The following is an 18,023-nucleotide window of genomic DNA, read 5'->3' as shown; positions in this document are numbered from 1 at the left end:
GCGGCGGTGGCGGCGGCGGCAGCAGCAGCAGCAGCGGCAGTGGCACACGCCTTTAATCCCAACACTTGGGAGGCAGAGCCAGGCAGATCTCTGTGAGTTCAGGGCCAGCCTGGTCTACAGAGAGAGATCCAGGACAGGCACCAAAACTACACAGAGGAAACCCTGTCTCAAAACAAATAAACAAACAAACAAACAACAACAACAACAAAGACTAAAATAGGCACTGCGTGAGGAGCTGTCTCTACCAACCACTCTTGATATAGTGGATGCTACTAGATTTATACCCAAAGAAAACAAGTCTTTATACCAAAAGATACTTGCACCTTAGCAGCATTCATAATAGCCAGAACCAGTCTAGATGCCCTTCATTGGATGGGTGGAAAAACAAAGCATGGTATATTTATGGAATGGAAAAATACTGCATCAGATAAAAGAACGAAATCCTGTTATTTGTGCCAACATGGATAGAATTGGAGAACAATATGTTGAGTGAAACATGCCAAACACAGAAAGACAAGTGGCATATGTTCTCACTTATGTAACAGAGACCTGTAAGTCAATCTTGTAGAAGTATGAGATGGAACAGCAGATACAAGAGACAAGGAAAGGGGAAGAGAAAGGGAAGAGAGAAAGAAATTAAGATGACTTTCAGCAAGAGGAAGAGAAGGAGAAAGAAGAGGAGGGGGAGATAAGCAAAAGCTTCTGAGAGGGTAGCCAGTCCAGTTGTTCATATTAATATGTAATAGTTAAAAAATTCCAACATTGCTGGACCCCCTGACACCCTTGCCTTTCCGTTTTTGCTTTTTCTTTAAACAAGTCTTGCTGTATTAGCTCAAGTTGTCTTGGAATTTATAATCCTTCTGCCTCAGTATGTCAACTACAGTGGTTACTGGCTTGCACGAGCAAACATGGATATCATTTTCTCAGTGTACAAGTTCTTAACTTGTGCGTTTATATAAAGGATGTGGCTTCGATTTGAAATTCTCAGACAAGAGTATTTTAGTGGAAAGGGGTTTGGTTTTGTTTTACCTAGGAGCTGACGCTTCTGAGTAGTTTTCTGTGTGTCTAATAGAATATATAGATGGTATTCAGGCTTATTGTTCTATCTAACCATAATATCAAGAACTCTCAGAGTACTGTCTGAAACTCCTTTGGAAGCGGTGGACTCAAGTTCATAATTTAGGATGGAATTATTAAGTGGTATGGTCACAAAATTACAATCCACACCAAAGATGTGTCCTAGTTAGCTTTGACTGTCAACTTGACACAGCCTAGGGTCATCTGAGAGAGGAAGTGTCTAGATCAGATTGGTCTGTGGGTGCGTCTGAGGGAGATTCTTGACTTTTAATTAATGTAGGAGACCCCATTTCACTGTGGGTAGCACTATTCCCTGGGCAGGTGGTCTGGGTCGTACATGAAACTAGCCAAGCATGGGTCTGTGAGTCAGCCTTGCCTGTGTCCTGGGCTCCACCCCTGTGTCCTGGGCTCCACCCCTGTTCCCTCGGCTGGCTCCATCTCTTTTGCTTTCCCATGGTTTTGGTTGCTGTTCTTTTCTGCAGCACCAAACTTCTGCTCTTTATTGGGTCATTTGCAGCAGTATACAAATGCTAGTCTCCTAGTCCTTACCGAAAAACCCAGCGAAGTCTCTCCCATGGCTACCACATCAACCCTGGGATCATCTGTACTCCCAAGTCTTCGACTCACTCAGACAGGCTTTGTTCTCCACCACCCACTGGTTCTGCTTTTGTTCTGATGGCCCCCAGCCTCCTTTTTTGACAAAACCAACTGTCATTTCTCTGTCTTGTCACTACACTGCCAGGCTGCAGCTCTCAGTGCTGATATACATCTCCTTCTATGAACTCCCCAAACCAGACTATTTCTTCAGGCTGTTTCCTGTCTGCAGCAGCCGACTTAGAAGGTTCTAGACCCAGTCATCAGACTTCAGTTTATGTCCTTTCCAGAAATTCATCAAATCTTACTCAAAATAATCTTTTTTTCTATGTTATAATCTTCTTTGTAATGTAGATGAAGGTTTAATCCACACCTTTGGAGATGCACACGCATCTCACGGACAGCCTGTTTAACGGTTCTTCCTGTAGGCTCTGGAGTCAGGGACCTGAGTTTGTATCCTTGTCTCTTCCTATGCAGACTAGTCTTCCTTAACTTTCTCTGTGAAATGGAGACAAAACTTGCATTACACAGCTAAACCTAGCTGTTTGTGGGGATGAACTAGAAATGCATAGGCAAAGCACCCACAACAGGACTGTCACGGTACTTGCTCTTAAATGCAGGGCTTGTTTACTTGTTTATATTCCCTCCTAGAAGTCATGAGAGGAAGAATCATGCATATGGAATTCAATCAAGAATTCCCCGGATCCAGAACCGCTCCTGGCATACAACAGGAGCTGGAATGGCGAATGCATTCACTTAAATGAGGAACAGAAGTATGTATAAAAGCTAGCTCCATTGCCACTGGTTGCTTCTGAGAGGAAGACTGATTTTTCTCAACTTCCCACACAGGGTCTTTCCTCTTACGAATAAATCCTAGGAAGCAGCTATGGTGTTCCTGGCTCTGACACCTGCTTCTGCGGGGAATGATTTTTCTTTGAAAATACAGAATACATGTATCCCTAGAATTCCACCACATGCTTTAATCGTTTACTAAGTTTCATCGGCACTTACAGAAATAGAAAACAGTTCTATCGTATGAAAAACACATATGTTCGTATAACACGAATGCAATTTAAAGGAAGACAATGCATTTCTCAGCAGTTATGGGCGTGGGCGAACAGAACAGACCACCAGCACTAGCAAAGCTCATATAAATACAAAACTGAACAGAGCCGCGCTGCGCCACACCACCCCAAGTCCACCTTGCCCCCCTAGCCAGGTCCAGTACCCTCATCTCCATCCCACAAGCCGGCGTTGGCCCCGCCCCTTCCGAGCTCCGCCTTTAACTCTGTCCTGCCCTGCGCTTCCACCGGTGTTCTCAGCAGCCACGCCCTGGCATAGCCCCGCCCTCGAGCTGCCCGTCCCCACCTAACCACGCCCACTTAAGCCACGCCCCCGGAGCTGGGCGGGGTCGGCTTCGCGCCCCGCCCTAGTGGTCCAGCAGTTGGGAGCCGTCGGCGGAGCGTGGGTGAGCGCCCACTGGAGCCGATCTCGCGCAGAGGTGCGGGAGTCTCGGCGAGGGAACATGGCGGCCCTGACGACCGTGGTGGTGGCGGCGGCGGCCACGGCAGTTGCCGGGGCGGTGGCGGGGGCAGGCACGGCTGCGGGGACCGGCGTGGGAGCGGCGCCGACGCCGCAACAGGTAACGGCGGAGCCTCAGGCCTTGCTCTCGGGCGAGCCTGGCGTTTGATGGCACTTAGAGCCGGGGCCGTGCATTGGGTTCTGGGGTCGGGCCTCAGTGGACGCCCCGGCCGCCGCTTCCTCGCGCCGTGTGATAGGGACTCCCTTTCTTCAAAAATAGGAGCCAGTGATGGGAGCTCTGGATATTAAGTCGGCAGTGACCCAGGGCTACAAGCAAGCTGGCTTGGAGAGAGTCTGAGCACCAAGAGGTTGGATCTGTTGATTGCATCGGTGCAAGAAGGGACTTGATAGGTGTTTACCAAGATGGGGGTCTTAAGGACCCCATCTCTGCAGGGTGGCATGGGAATCTTTCGTTCGGATGACCAGACCCCTTTTTCTGCATGGGAATCTTTCGTTCGGATGACCAGACCCCTTTTTTTTTCTGCTTCAGTTTTTCTCTGTAGCACTTAATACCACAGGCTATGTTCCATATTTTATTCCTGTTTTAACATTATCTTTCTGCCTCCATGGAAATGAAGGGTAGGCATTTTTGGAAGCTTTAGTCTATTGTATTACTAGCTCCAAGGACTGTGCCTATTGTGTGCCCAAGACGGTGCCTTCGCGATAGTAGGCACTTACTAAATATTTGTGGATCAGTCGAGACGTGAAGGAAGGAAAGCTACTGTGAGCCGAGGACTGGCTCCATCTTCCTTTTCTAAGGGAATACGGTGTTTTTTCTAGTATGAAGTTAAGGAAATTCCATGTAGTGGAAGATTTTCATACACATCCTTTGTTTTTCTCCTTATTCTCTCTATATAACCCTCGGAATAACATATTTTAAGATGAAGTATAAAATAAAAATTTAAAATTGGTTATGTAAAATGCTTTTAAGCATATATTTTAAAAACGCATGACCATTTGGTTGTGGTACATCCCTGTAATCCCAGCATTCAGAGGCAGGGGTGGGAATGTCAGGAGTTAGAGGCAGTACGGGCTGCACAATGGGAACTTTTCTAAAAAACAAAGCAACACAAACAAACAAAATACCAAAAATAAAAGATAGCCTGATACCAGTTGTTTAATCATGTTGAATGTCTTGTCCATGAAAACTTTCTGCCATATTGTAGTTCAACATGATTTCCCCACCTACATCTATATAGCCATGTTATACATGCTGATGTACCTTTCTTACCAACTTCCTAATGCTCTTATTGCCATACACTATCATGATTCTGCTTCGGTGATTCCCTAATGTTGTATTCCCCTTTACAGAAGGTTGGATCAGAATGTCCTGTGGGTCTATTTCACTATATGACATTTAGCAATTCCTGGAGACATCATTGGTTGTCACAACAGGCAGGATGTGCTACTAACTACTAACTACTATTACTACTAAAAGGTGCTACTAACACCTAGTAGAGATCGGAAGACAGTCCCCCACTGAAAATTTTGAAAAATTATCTGTTTGGTAATGTCAATATATTGAGATTGAAAAACTCTAAACTATATACCTCATAGCTGAGACTCACAGTAATGATGAAACAGAATTTCTCGAGAATATTAAGAGTTTTGTTTTTGTTTTTTGGTTTGTTTTTCTTAGTTAAAATAGGGGCTTGGGGCCGGGCGGTGGTGGCGCACGCCTTTAATCCCAGCACTCGGGAGGCAGAGCCAGGCGGATCTCTGTGAGTTCGAGGCCAGCCTGGACTACCAAGTGAGTTCCAGGAAAGGCGCAAAGCTACACAGAGAAACCCTGTCTCGAAAAACCAAAAAAAAAAAAAAAAAAAAAAATAGGGGCTTGGAAGATGACTCCATTGGTGAAGTGCATGCTCCATAACTCTGAAGACCTGAGTTTGTGGCTGGGTGCTCCAGCATGCACCTGCAGTCCCAGTGCTGGAGAGTTGGAGGCAGATCCCTGGGGCTTGCTGGCCAGCCAGCCTCGCCAAATCAGTGAGCTCCGTTCAGTGAGAGACTTATCAAAATAAATAAATAAATAGATAAACAAACAAATAAGTAAAATAAGGTGGAGAGCAATTAAGGAAGACAGCCGATGTCAACCTCTGACCTCCTCGTGTATGTGCACCAACACATGCATGTGAAAGAGCTAGGATCATTGATGTCCTATGTTGTGATGTTTTGGACAAGCTTATGTGTTGTCTGTCCTTCATACTCCTCTTAATATCTCTGCCACCACGCACACACACTTACACATACTAAACCTGCACCCTAACACTGAACTTCAGTATTTGTCAGATAATTTATGAATATCTGTACTAACCCTCAAACCATGAATGTTTTCTGGAGAAGAGACAATTTTTATCACGATAGTCTGGTGATATTAGAAATCTCTACCCAAAGATCTAAAGTTCCTGTCACTAGAGTTCCCTTAATAAAATACCACAGATGGGGTGACTTAACAGAAATTAATTTCCCCACTCCTCCAGAGGCTTGATGTCTAAAATCTAGGTGCTGTGAGGATTAGTTTCCTGTGAGGTTTCTCTTCCTGTCTTCTTGCTGCTTCATATGGTCTTTGCTCTATGTTCATGCAGGGAGAGAGATCTCTGGTGTCTTATAGAATACTTTATGCACAGTCCATAGGATATGGAATGTTAAACATTTCTCACCTATTATGAAAAGTAAAATTATCTGTGCTTTTTAATATTTCTGTATTACATGTTCCTATTCTCTTGGAGCCTTTAGTTGTATAGTAGTTTCCTCTAAAATAAAACACTCCTTCCTAGAGAGAAACTCATTAAGTCCCAGATGTTCTAAAGGAAGGTAAAACATTGCATCCTGCATGGAAGATTTTTAAGATTCCAGATATGGGCTGCAAAGATGGCTCAAAGGTTAAGAGCACTTGTTCTTTAAGGAGAAGGCTGGGTTTGATTTCCAGCATTTCTATATGCTGACTCAAAACCATCTGTAACTGCAGTTCTGGGAGATCCAAATCCTTCTGGCCTCTGCAGACACCAGTCATATACGTGGTACACAGACATACATATAAAACAAAAGTAAATCTTAGGGGAAAAAAAAAGACTCCAGATGTTCTAAAGAAAGGTTCCCTAAGAAGCAGGAAGTAGACAACTCAGAAGCTTCAAGAAGTTCCTGAAATTGATCAAATGCACTAGGGTCCTCCCATCTTAAGCTTATATAAGTAGGAAGGACTGCTGAGAGGCACTCTCAGACTAGCCCAGGTTCCTGGAAGAGGTAGATAAGAGAAGTACCTTGAAAGAAGCAGAGACCAGCTCACTGCCTGGAAAAGTCACTGTCCAGTTGAGCTGCCTGCAGGCTGTGCAGTGAGCATCAGGTTTCCACTTTTGTGAGCTGTCACCCATGCTGGGGTGGGCTTTGGTGATGCAGCTGTCTTTGAGTCATTTCTTCTGTAAGTCACCCCTCACCCTTACTCTTGTAAGTAACCCCGATAAAACTCATTGGTTCACCGAGTTGGACTTTGGCAGTTGTCCTTACTTTGGTCTATTAGACTAAGCAGACCTTTGCTCACCTCTCTTCAGAATAGTGTCACCAGCTCCTTTCAAGGCTGACTACTATTCCCAGGTTTCCTATTTGTTCCTAGCAGCTGTTCTTTCAGCCATTTTAGTTATTGAATTCTGACTTTAAAACACTGTAAAACGTTATTATTGTTATTATGAGAGAGAGAGAGAGAGAGAGAGAGAATATTTTTGAGTACCACAAGGAGTGCATGTGGCATAGCATGTACTTCACCTGCTGAACCACCTTGGCAGCCCCCATTTTTGAAGAATAACAATATCACAATAGTGGTTTTGAACCAGGTGTTACAGCACACACAGGGCTCTATGTCCTTTGTTTTGATTCTAGTGGACTTCCCTCTAATGACCTGAATGTTATGTTTCTTGGCTGACTGGAATAGTCCCTCAATAATAACTACATTCCATGGGACCTAAGAAATGGCTCAGTGGTGCAGAGTTAGTTTTCTAGAGGCCCAGAGTTTGGCTGCTAGCACCTACATTGGTGGTGTACAACCACCTCTAACTCCAGCTCCAGGGGATCTGATGCCCTCTTCTGGCCTCTGAGGGCACCTGCATACAAGTCTCTCTCTCTCTCTCTCTCTCTCTCTCTCTCTCTCTCTCTCTCTCTCTCTCTCTCTCTCTCTCTCTCTCACACACACACACACACACACACACACACACACACACACACACACAAGCACACACACAATTTAAAAATGTTTAAAAGTTAAAAACAAAATGTACATTCCAGATTTCTCTGATTTTAAATGTCTTCAAAATGAATTTCCTGTAAAAGTCATGTACATGTATAGGGCTGTATATATGTCCAGGTGTGCAAGGCTGAGTAATGATCTCCAAGGCTCTGCACATCCTAATTTCCAGTACCTGTGAGTATATAACTTTATATCATAGATATATCAAAGACTTGACAGATGTGATTAAAGACCTTAAACTGGGAAGATGACCCTGGATTATCTGAGTGGACCCAGTGTCACCCCAAAGGTCCTTTTAAGGTAGGCAGGGAAACCAGAGTTAGTAGGAAGTACTATGACAGAGCAAGAGAGCAGTTGTGTGAGGAGAGGGTCCTGAGCCAATGAATGAGGCAACTTCTCAAAGCTGGAAAATGGAAATGGATTCTCCCTAGAAGCCTCTAGAAGGAACAAAGCCCTGCAAATACCTTAAGTTAATTAATATTTTAGTGAACAAATTATATACTTATGTGCCTCAGTTGATAAATGTATATAGTATATAATTATTAAATCAAGTTAATTAAAGTATCCATTCCATCATTTTATTTTTTTTTAGTCAGACATTTGGAAACTTATCTTTCAATTTGAGTCAACTTACTGTACCAAACTCAAAACTTCCTCCATGTACTAAGTACCTCTCATTGCTGTGACAGAATACCCAAGGACAAGCTGAGGAGATGTTTATTTGGACTCATGGTTTGAGGGGTTACTATCTTCTGAGGAGGGAAAGCATGCCTTTGGGGGTGTGAGGCAGCTGGTCCCATTGTGTCCATGGCCAGGAAGCAGAGAAAGATGAATGCTGGACTGGGCCCCTTGCCTTTTTCTTCAACCCCAGACACCAGCCCCTAGAACGATGCTGCTACCCACATACTGAGTAGTACAGTTGACCAGCAGCTGCTCACTCCCTTCCTCTCCTCCCTCCGGTTTCTGGTAACCATCGCTCTACTGTCTTTTTCTATGAAATTAGCTTTGTTAAAGAATCTCCATATGATAAGATCGTGTGGTATTTGTCCCTCTGTGTTTGGTGTGTTATACTTACTATGGTGTTCTTTAGGTTCACACCGTGACTTAGACCTGATTTGCAGAACTCTCAGAGGTTAAGTTGGTTGTGGTTCAGTCACTAGTGTGTTCAATTTCTGGTTAGTTTGTTATAGTGGTAACAGAAAGCAGGAAGAAAGACTTGAGAAGGCCTTCATCTTTGTCTGACTGGAGAGCCATGCTGGCAGAGGGAAAAGCTGAGATGGAGTGTAAGCCGCTGGCCTTAGTGTTGAACGTGTGCTGATACAGGGTACTGATATCTTCCTGTCCCCAACAGGATGAAAGAACTCATTGGCTCAAAATAGCCAGGAGAGTCTCTGATCACATTAGCAGACAGCTAAGCTAGCCAAGCGGAGCTTGGAGTGCCACATGAGACAAAGATAAAGACTTCACAAAATTAGTTCATAAATTGAATAAACATACAGCAACAAGACAAACTCCAGAAGCCTCACTTTCAGCTTTTGGCTTTGCTGCAGTGTATTGTGTCCATTTCTTAACAGAAACAAGTTATGAACTGTAAAGAAACATTGTACAATTCACATCTAGGGAGGAATAAAGCAGTAGATGAAGACTAGATATTGGATGTGCTGGACAGGCTTTATAGTCATTATGTTGGGTTTTTTGTTTACTTGTTTGTGTACTTTGAGATGGATACTTGCTGTGTTGCTCAAGCTGATTTAAAACTCATAAGTTCAAGTGTCCTTCTGCGCTGGCCTCCAGAACAGCTGGGACTGCAGATGCCCTGCCATGCCCAGCCTTCATCATCTGTATTCAAAGAACTGGAGAGAATCATACCTAACGAAGTAAAAAAAAATGTGAGAATGCTATCTCACTAATAGAACACACACACACGCACACACACGAACACACACACACACACACACACACAGAGACAGACAGACAGACAGACAGACAGACAGAATCAAATTTGGGGGGTTAAAAAGTGCAAGAACTCACAACTTCGCCAGAGAGACCCAGCCCATCCCGGGTTTAGCTGGAAGAAAAAGAAATCAGCAGACTTGAACATAGGTCAGACAGATTACACTGTCTGGAAAACACGATGATGATGAGGACAGTGAATACAACACTGTTGAGTGGCTCAGTTCGTGACGATGAAGACGTGATAGGAACCATTCCCACTGCGGAAGACCAAGAAGCACTGTGTGAAGTAGCAACTAGGGGCCAGGCTGTGATCTTCAGATACCTGCCCTAGTGACCCACTTCACCAGTTAGTTCCCACCTCGTAAAGGCCCCACAGCCTCTCAAAATAGCATCACTAGCTAGTGAACAAGCATTCAAAGCATGAACCTGTTGGAGCCATTTCAGATTCAAACTGTAACCTTCCACTCCTGGCCCTCAAAATTCACATCCATCTCATAATGCAAAATGCATTTAGTTCAACTTCAAGAGTTCCAATCCTGTTCAAAAGTTGAACTCCATAATCTGTTGATACTTAGGGCAATCTGTTAGCTGGGAGCTTATGAAGTTAAAAAAAAATAAAGTTTCTTCTAACATACAGTGGCACAGAGTAGACATTCCCATTCCAAAAGGGAATAATGGGTGGATGAACTGAGGAATAGGACCAAAGCTAGACTGGAAGCCAGAGGGCCAAATGTTAAATATTTTGGCTCCATGGCCAGCATCTGGGGCATGGGGTACCACACTTTGAGGTTCAGTGGGGTTGGGTAGCACTACCTCTCCACTCTGGCCTCTTTCTTAGCATCTAGCTTTCTTTGGTGGATATTCCACATTCCTATTGTCCATAGCATCCTTGTGTCTCTCTTATAGCTTAGACCTCAATCTCAACGCTTCATACACTTCCCTCACTGGACTCCTGGAAGGGAGTCTGACTCTGTTACGTATTGCCTGTCCTCCTAGGCTTTTCTCTGGAATCTTGTTGACCCTGTAACTCTTGTAGTCTCTATACTTGCAGACAGCATCCTGTGGATGATGCCAAGTACTGCCAGTAGTTCAAGCATTTGCCAGATCCCACTGGACTGTGACTGCAGTGGTGTCATAATTTTTGTCAGCTTGACACAAACCTAGTCATACCCAGGAAGAGGGAAACTCAGTAGAAGAATTGCTTTCATCAGATTGGCCTGTGGGCATGTCTGTGAGGGCATTTTCTTGGTTACTAATTGATGGAGAGTCCAGACCACTGTGGGCAGTGCCATGCCTAGGCAAATAGAAGAAAGGTAGCTGAACCTGAGTCAGGGGTAAGCTAGTAAGCAGCATTCCTCCATGGTCTCTGCTTGAGTTTCTAACTTGACTTTCTACCGTAAATACTCAAGACCTCCTGAACACTACTGTTTCAGTCCTTTTGTTGTTGGTTGCTGTAACAAGATCCTTGAGGCTGAGGCTAAGAAGAGATGGCTCGACCTGCTCAACATTTCATGAAGGCCCATGAAGAGCTTTAGAACAACTTGATTGATAGTAGCATTTGTGGGAGGAAGGGAGCATTCAGTCACATGGTGAATAATATATAGTGATGAGCGCTAAGTGCAACAGCTATACTGGAAAAACTCTACAGAGGCTGGGGAGATAGCTCAGTAGGTAAGAATTTTGCTGCCCAAGCATGAGGATCTGAGTTCAAATCCCCAGCACTCATAAAAAGCTGGGTGTGGCTATATGCACTTACAACCCCAGCACTATAGAGGGCAGAGACAGCATTGCTGGGGATTGCTAGCCACTAGTCTAGATCCACATTCAGTGGGAGATCCTCTCTCAAAGAAATAAGGTGGTGAATGATAGAGCAGGACATCTGATCTTCTCTGGCCTCTGTACACATGATGGGGCACACATCACACCACACACACACACACACACACACACACACACACACACACACACCAAACAAACAAAACCAGTTAATTAAAAGTCAACAACATTGAAAATTCATGTGGAAAATGCAAGGGACCTAAAACATTTTTTTTTTTTTAAGGAATGCTGTTGAGTTGCTCATAATTGTTACTTTCAAATTGCTACAAAGCTTCTGTAACTATAGCCATAACCAAATGTACTGGCTTAAAGCTTGAGTTGAAAACCAGATCTACTTGTGAGTTTCAGCAAATGCACTAAAGACAATAAGAAAAGAGCTCGTTTAACAGTTGATATTGGGCCAGTTGGAGAATCACACAACAGTTCAGTTTCTACCCATGCTGTGTGCATGAATTAATGAAGACAAGATCAGAGACCTCAGTGTTAGAAGTTAGACCAGGCACAAGTCTTTATGACCTTCAATTGGACAAAAGTTCCTTCTGTGTGACACACAAAGCCTGAGCAACCAAAGCTCAAGGAAGATCAGGTAGACTCTGTCAGGGTTAGCTGTTGTTCTCCAGTGGACATTGTCAAGAAAGTGAAGGGGCTGAGGGCTAACTCAGTGGTTTAGAATGTGCTTAGCATGTGCAAGGACATGGCTTCAATCTCCAGCATCAGAAGTGTGTGTATGTGTGTGTGTGTGTGTGTGTGTGTGTGTGTATGTGTGTGTTTTGTGTGTGAAAAGAATTGACTAGTCAGAATAGGAGAAAAATATTGAAATTATGTATTGATCAAGAGCAAAACTGCAACAACTTTAGATTAGATGTTGAATTGGTTTTTATTTACAATTCATGAATTGGAGGCTGTATCCTATCCTATTAAGTAAAAATAGAACAACAGGAAAACACATTGTTTAACATCAGGTTATTTTTCTTGTATGACCTCTTAATAATACTGTTGTTTACAACTTAATTGGAAAACCATGCATTTTCTGCTGAAAACTAAAACAAGAAGAATAGTGGTGACTAGACTGCCCTAAAAAGTGATGAAAAGATGTCCAACATCATTGGCCATCACAGACTAATCAAAACCACTCTGAGAGGGACTGTGATGTGTAATTCTTGCTGTGGGATAGTACCCTTGTACACTGGTTTAATAAAATGCTGATTGGCCAGTAGCCAGGCAGGAAGTATAGGTGGGGCCAGCAGAAGAGGAGAATGCTGGAAAGAGGAGAGCAGAATCAGGAGTCGCCAGCCAGACAGAGGAAGCAAGATGACAAGGCAGAACTGAGAAAAGGTACCAAGCCACATGGCTAAACATAGATAATAATTATGGATTAATTTAAGTGTAAGGGCTAGTCAGTGATAAGCCAGAGCTAATGGCCAAGCAGTTTTAATTAATATAAGCCTCTGTGTGTTTACTTGGGTCTGAGCAGCTATGGACTCAGTGGGACATGGGAAAACTTCTGACTACAAACTCTGTGATAGAGTGTTTGCTTCACATACTCAATGCCCCGAGTTTGATCCCCAGGACCCAAATAAAAAACACTGTGAGGTACCAGTTTATACCCATTAAGATGGCTTTAATGAAAAGGACAAACAATAATAAGTGTTGGTGAGGATACAGAGAAATTATTATCAGCACATATTAATAAAATAGTTTATTAATACCTCAAAGTGTTTTGAATCATTGGCACTATCAAGAAAGGGAATAGAGGACTCAAGAGTGGGGGAAACTGCCAGTCATATATGAATATAAAATAAGGGGATTATATTCAGAATGCATAAAGAATGATTCCAAATCTACAATAAAGAGGCTATTTAAGTTTGATAATAAGAAAGTAAAAAAAAAAAATTACCCTATGGCCCCCAAATTCTATAGCTAAATGTGTAACAAAATTTAAAACATTTTTACGTTAAAACTTGTATGAAATATTTATAGTAGCATTATTCCTATTGGCCAAATAGTAGTAATAACCCAATTGTTCATCAGTTGATGTGTGATGAGTAGGCAAATGAAAGGTAAGTCCATGTAATACAAAGTTAATTAAAAGCATAGGGTGGGCTGGGAAGATGGCGCAGTGGGAAAGTGCTTGTAGCATAAGTATGAAAACCTGAATTTGGATTCTCCAGCACCCATGTGAAAGCCAGGCATAACAGTGGATGTCTAACTGTAGGGCTGGTAGGACAAAGACAGGAGGATCCCAGGGGCCAGCCCGCCCGCCAGTGAGCTAAAGTCAATGAGTGACCTTGACTCAGAACTTAGGGTGGAGACCATTAAAAGACACTAGACACTGACCTCTGGCCTCCACACACGTATGATTGCATTCAGACATGTGAACATGTATACACTGCATGCATACCCACACAAAAGGAATGAGATATAGATCCATAGAATAATCTGAGAAAGTCTTAAAACATGCTAAGTGAAATAAGCCATTCAGAAAAGACTATGTTGTATAAGCCCATTGATCGAAAATAGTCAAATTCATAGAGTTAGAAAACCAGGAGTTGAGAGAAGGCCTCATGAGGGAGAGACTGCTAATGCTGTGATTTTATTTTGGCGTGCTGAAAATATTCTAGAGCAAGACAGTGGTGGCGTTGTATAACTTCATGAATATCTAGAAAAATCACTGGATTGCCAGCACTCTTAATAAGGAATCTTTTATGGTATATGAACTCTCATTTTAAACCTCTGTTCTTGCTCCTAGAATTGTAAAGCCTTGTTTGCTTTCTCCTCTTCTCCCACACCCCGTTTCTCAGCAGCTCCTCCTGGTCATAACTACCTTCGAGATCTACTTTGTTCCTTTTCCTGTTTCCTCTTCCTGGCCCAGGTAGTTGTCACACTCTCATACCTGGCCTGTACTACTCCATTAACTTCTTCATGGCTCTCCTTGCTTCGTCTTGTGCTTCGTCCCATCACCACACTTCCTACCAATTTATTATGTCCAAACAACAGCCAGACACAGTCTCTTAAAGAACTAAGTATGGCAGAACTCCCTAAGCATTTTCTCCGCATCAACCCCACTACCTGAGAAGTTTTGTTAAGATTTATTTTAAAGTATGTGTATGTGGGGTGGGGTATGGGTGTAGGTCCATGCACATGAGTGCAGGTGTCCACAGAGGCCAGAGGTCTAGGGTCCCCTGGAGCTGGAGTTACAGCTGGTTGTATGCCTCCCTTAGTGGGTGCTGGGAATTGAATTTAGGTCTTCTGCCGGAGCAGCGTGCACTGTCAACTGCTAAGGCATCTCTCTAGTCCCTTCGTGAGAAATTTTATGTGACGTAGGGTGTGTAGGTATATAAAACAGGCCTCCAAATCATTTACTGATAGTAAATCATAAAGAAATTTATTTTAAAACAGTTATTTGATATACACATAATTTTACCATTTATTAATGATGAAAGCAAATTTGCATACTAATAAGGTTGTAAAAGCTGTATTTCTCCTTTGTTTTGGAGATAGGTTTGAAACACCTCAGCAGGAATTCTGGGACCACTGCTCTGAAGGCTGTTCTCCCAAGAGGCACCTCTCCCCCTCCCCAAGTTCTCAAGTTGGCCCTCTCTCATTCTCACTCACCCTTCGAGACCCCATCGTGTTTAATCTCTATTTGTGTGTCAACTTCCTTTCCCGACTGACTGATGGCCTGCTGTTACCATCTCTCTTACATTGAACAACACAGATACACTCTTCAGTAAAATCCACTGTGACCTAAAACGTCTGTGTATCTGGCACATGCCTACCTATCTACTCTCATCTCTAACCACCTTTACTAATCTTTTGCCAAAATTGTCTTTCCTCTGCCAGCGAGTCTTTCTGGCCTCAGAATTTGTATAGCTGGTCCCTTGACCTAAACACATTCCCTTCTGATTGTACAATGGTTGTCTCCCTTTCTCCTTTGATGTCTTTCAAATAAACCTTGGGGGTGTTCTAACAGAAAATACAAGTGCCTCCACCTCAGCCTCTATCTACTTTCTGTTTATCCCAGTTTCTGGTGTTTTGTTTTGTTTTTGCCTGCTTTTTATTGTTTTTTCTTTTCTCTTTAAATCTGTTTTCCCTCAAGAGACTTGAAGACACTGGACCATGCTGGTATAGAATCATGCTTCCCTGCTGGTACCTGCCAGATTACAGTGTTCAGTGTATTATGATGAGTGACTTGTGAATAAATTGCATCTTTTTTTTTGTTTTTTTGTTTTTTTTGTAAACAATCCCTGGACACAACATTTCATGCTCAATTTAGTATTTTAGGATAGACTTTGTTTTGTCTATAGAGTATAGAGTATATTTTTATCTGTATGAATATTTGCCTGCAAGTGTGTGTGCATACCATGTGCGTGTCTTGTCCCTGCAGAGGCCAGAAGAGGGTATCAGAACTGGAGTTACAGACAGTTACAAGATGTCGCGTGGGTGCTAGGAACTGAACCCCAATCCTCTGTTAGAGTATTAAGTGCTCTTATCCACTAAGCCACCTCTCTAGCCCCCAAAGTATGTTTTTAAAAAATCTGGGTTGGCCACATGCTTATCTCCAGAAAACTGTTAATGCTTTATTACTCTAGACATCCCCTGCCACTTTTATCCTTATAATACTTTTGTTTCTTATGCAGAATGATGGCGGCTTTAGTACTTCAGGCGGAAGTCGTCAAAACTGGAAGCAGAAAGTTAGTCGGATGAAGAAAGCAGAATTCATACGCACAGCAGAAAAATTAAAGAATCAGTAAGTATAAGAATTTTGTCTTCAAATAATATTAGTAGCTATTTTATAATGAACAATCTAAAATCAATATAACCGTACCTTCCTCAGTCTCATATTGTTAGGAAACTTCTATTCAGTAGCCTGAAAAAAGGAGGGAGCTGTGAAATGCACAAAGAGTCTATTTAATATAAGTTAATTAGAAATGAAAAAAGTTTCACTTTTTTTCATATTTTATTTTTATTGTTTTATTTTTTTTTACCATTTTATATTGGTATATTTTAAGGAAAACAAAATAATAATGTCTATATTTTATATGTCAAATAACAGATTGAATACATTTTATTCTACAGTTTAGGTAGGCACTTTATGAATATTTTTGAGTGAGGATTATAGAGAATAAGCATCTAAGTATCTTCTCATAGTTTATGAAGTTGGAAAATGATTAATGTAGGGCCAGGCCCTTCCCTTTCATTCCTGCCTCCCCACCATTTTCCCTCCTTACAACATGTGATTCTTGCTCTCTTTTTTCAACCCACTGAGTTCATGTAGTACTGCCTCTATATGCATGGGTACAGGATCATCTATCTATTAAAGCTTGGGTAACTTTTCAGGACCTACATCCTGAGAGAAAACTTTGTCTCTCTCCTCCAGGAGCCATTAGCTGCCAATAGCTTTCCAGCCAGAGATGGGACATCATTCGTGATGGACTGGGATTTTGGCTGGCTTGGTCTTATACAAGTATTGTGTAAGCAGTCAGAGCTCCCGTGAGTTCATGTGTGCAATATCCGTGTCATGCCCAGCAAATAATGTTTCACTGAAGACATCTACTTCTAGTGCTTATAATCTTTCCCTTACGTCTTCCTCAGTGATCCCCCAGCCTTGAGGACAAGGTTGTTAAATTGATGTCCCATTTACATCTGAGCATTCTGCAGTCTCTTAATCTCTGTGTGCTGATCACTTGTGGGTCTCTGTGTCAATCTCTGCTTACTGGGAAAAAAAAAAGGCTTCTCTGGTAAGGATTGTAAGATACACTGACCTATGAGTATGAAGATAAGAACTTGGCAGACACAGTTTAATACTATGTCCATTTAGCAGAATTACAGCATTAGGTCCTCCTATAGGTCCTATGATGTAGCTAGTCATGGGTTTTGACCTAGTTAAGAGTACCTCGCATGAGTTCCGTCTTATGTAGAAGGCTTTAAATACAATCAGAAAGTAGTTGGTTACTTCCATAAAATTGATCCCACTGTTGTATCATGCCAGGCCAATTCTTATTGTAGATCACAGAATTCATAACTGAGAAAGATCACTAAATACTTTTTCATCTCCCAGTGATTAGCATGCTGTCTGTCCTAGTTAGGGTTACTATTGCTGTGATGAAGCACCATGACCAAAAGTAACTTGAGGAGAACAGAGTTTATTTGGTTTATATTTCCCCACCACTGTTCATCATCGAAGGAAGTCAGGACAGGAACTCAAGCAGGGATAGAACTTGAAGGCACGAGCTGATGCAGAGGCCGTAGAGGAGTGCTGCTTACTGGTTTGTTCCCTCTGACTTGCTCAGCCTGCTTTCTTATAAAACCCAGGACCACCAGCTCAGAGATGGCCCCATCCACAATAGACTGGGCCCCCTCACATTAATCTCTAAGAGAATGTCCTGTAGGCTTGTCTGCAGCACAGGCCTATGGAGGCATTTTCTCTATTGAGATTGCCTTCTCTTAGATGATTAGCTTGTGTCAAGTTGACATAAAACTAGTCAGCACACTGTCTTAGTTATTTTTTATTGCTTTGAATAGACACTGTGACCAAGGCAGCTTATGGTTTCAGAGGATTATAGTCTGATCATCATCTTGAGGAACATGGCAACAGGCAGGCAGGTGTGGCACTGGAACAGTAGCTGAGAACTCACATCTTGTAGGAAGCAGAGAGAGAGAACACTCTTGGAATGGCATGAATCCTTTGAAACCTCAAAGCCTGCCGCTAGTGACACACCTCTTCCAAAGAGGCCACACC

General features: G+C 42.6%; 1 protein-coding gene across 1 annotated transcript in view; it reads left to right on the top strand.

The window, feature by feature from the left end:
- The first annotated feature begins 3,101 nt into the window (after window positions 1–3,101).
- The window catches only part of Ccdc112 (coiled-coil domain containing 112), a 32,796-nt gene continuing 17,874 nt past the window's right edge, over window positions 3,102–18,023 (top strand). The window contains exons 1-2 of the mRNA XM_059246466.1: window positions 3,102–3,313; window positions 15,922–16,031. Coding sequence (XP_059102449.1) covers window positions 3,197–3,313; window positions 15,922–16,031 — 227 coding nt within the window. The 5' untranslated portion in view covers window positions 3,102–3,196. The remainder of the gene's footprint in view (window positions 3,314–15,921; window positions 16,032–18,023) is intronic.

Source organism: Peromyscus eremicus, chromosome 19, assembly GCF_949786415.1.
Source record: "Peromyscus eremicus chromosome 19, PerEre_H2_v1, whole genome shotgun sequence".
In the NCBI taxonomy this organism is placed as follows: Eukaryota; Metazoa; Chordata; class Mammalia; order Rodentia; family Cricetidae; genus Peromyscus; species Peromyscus eremicus.
This window is presented reverse-complemented; position numbering and strand designations above follow the sequence as displayed.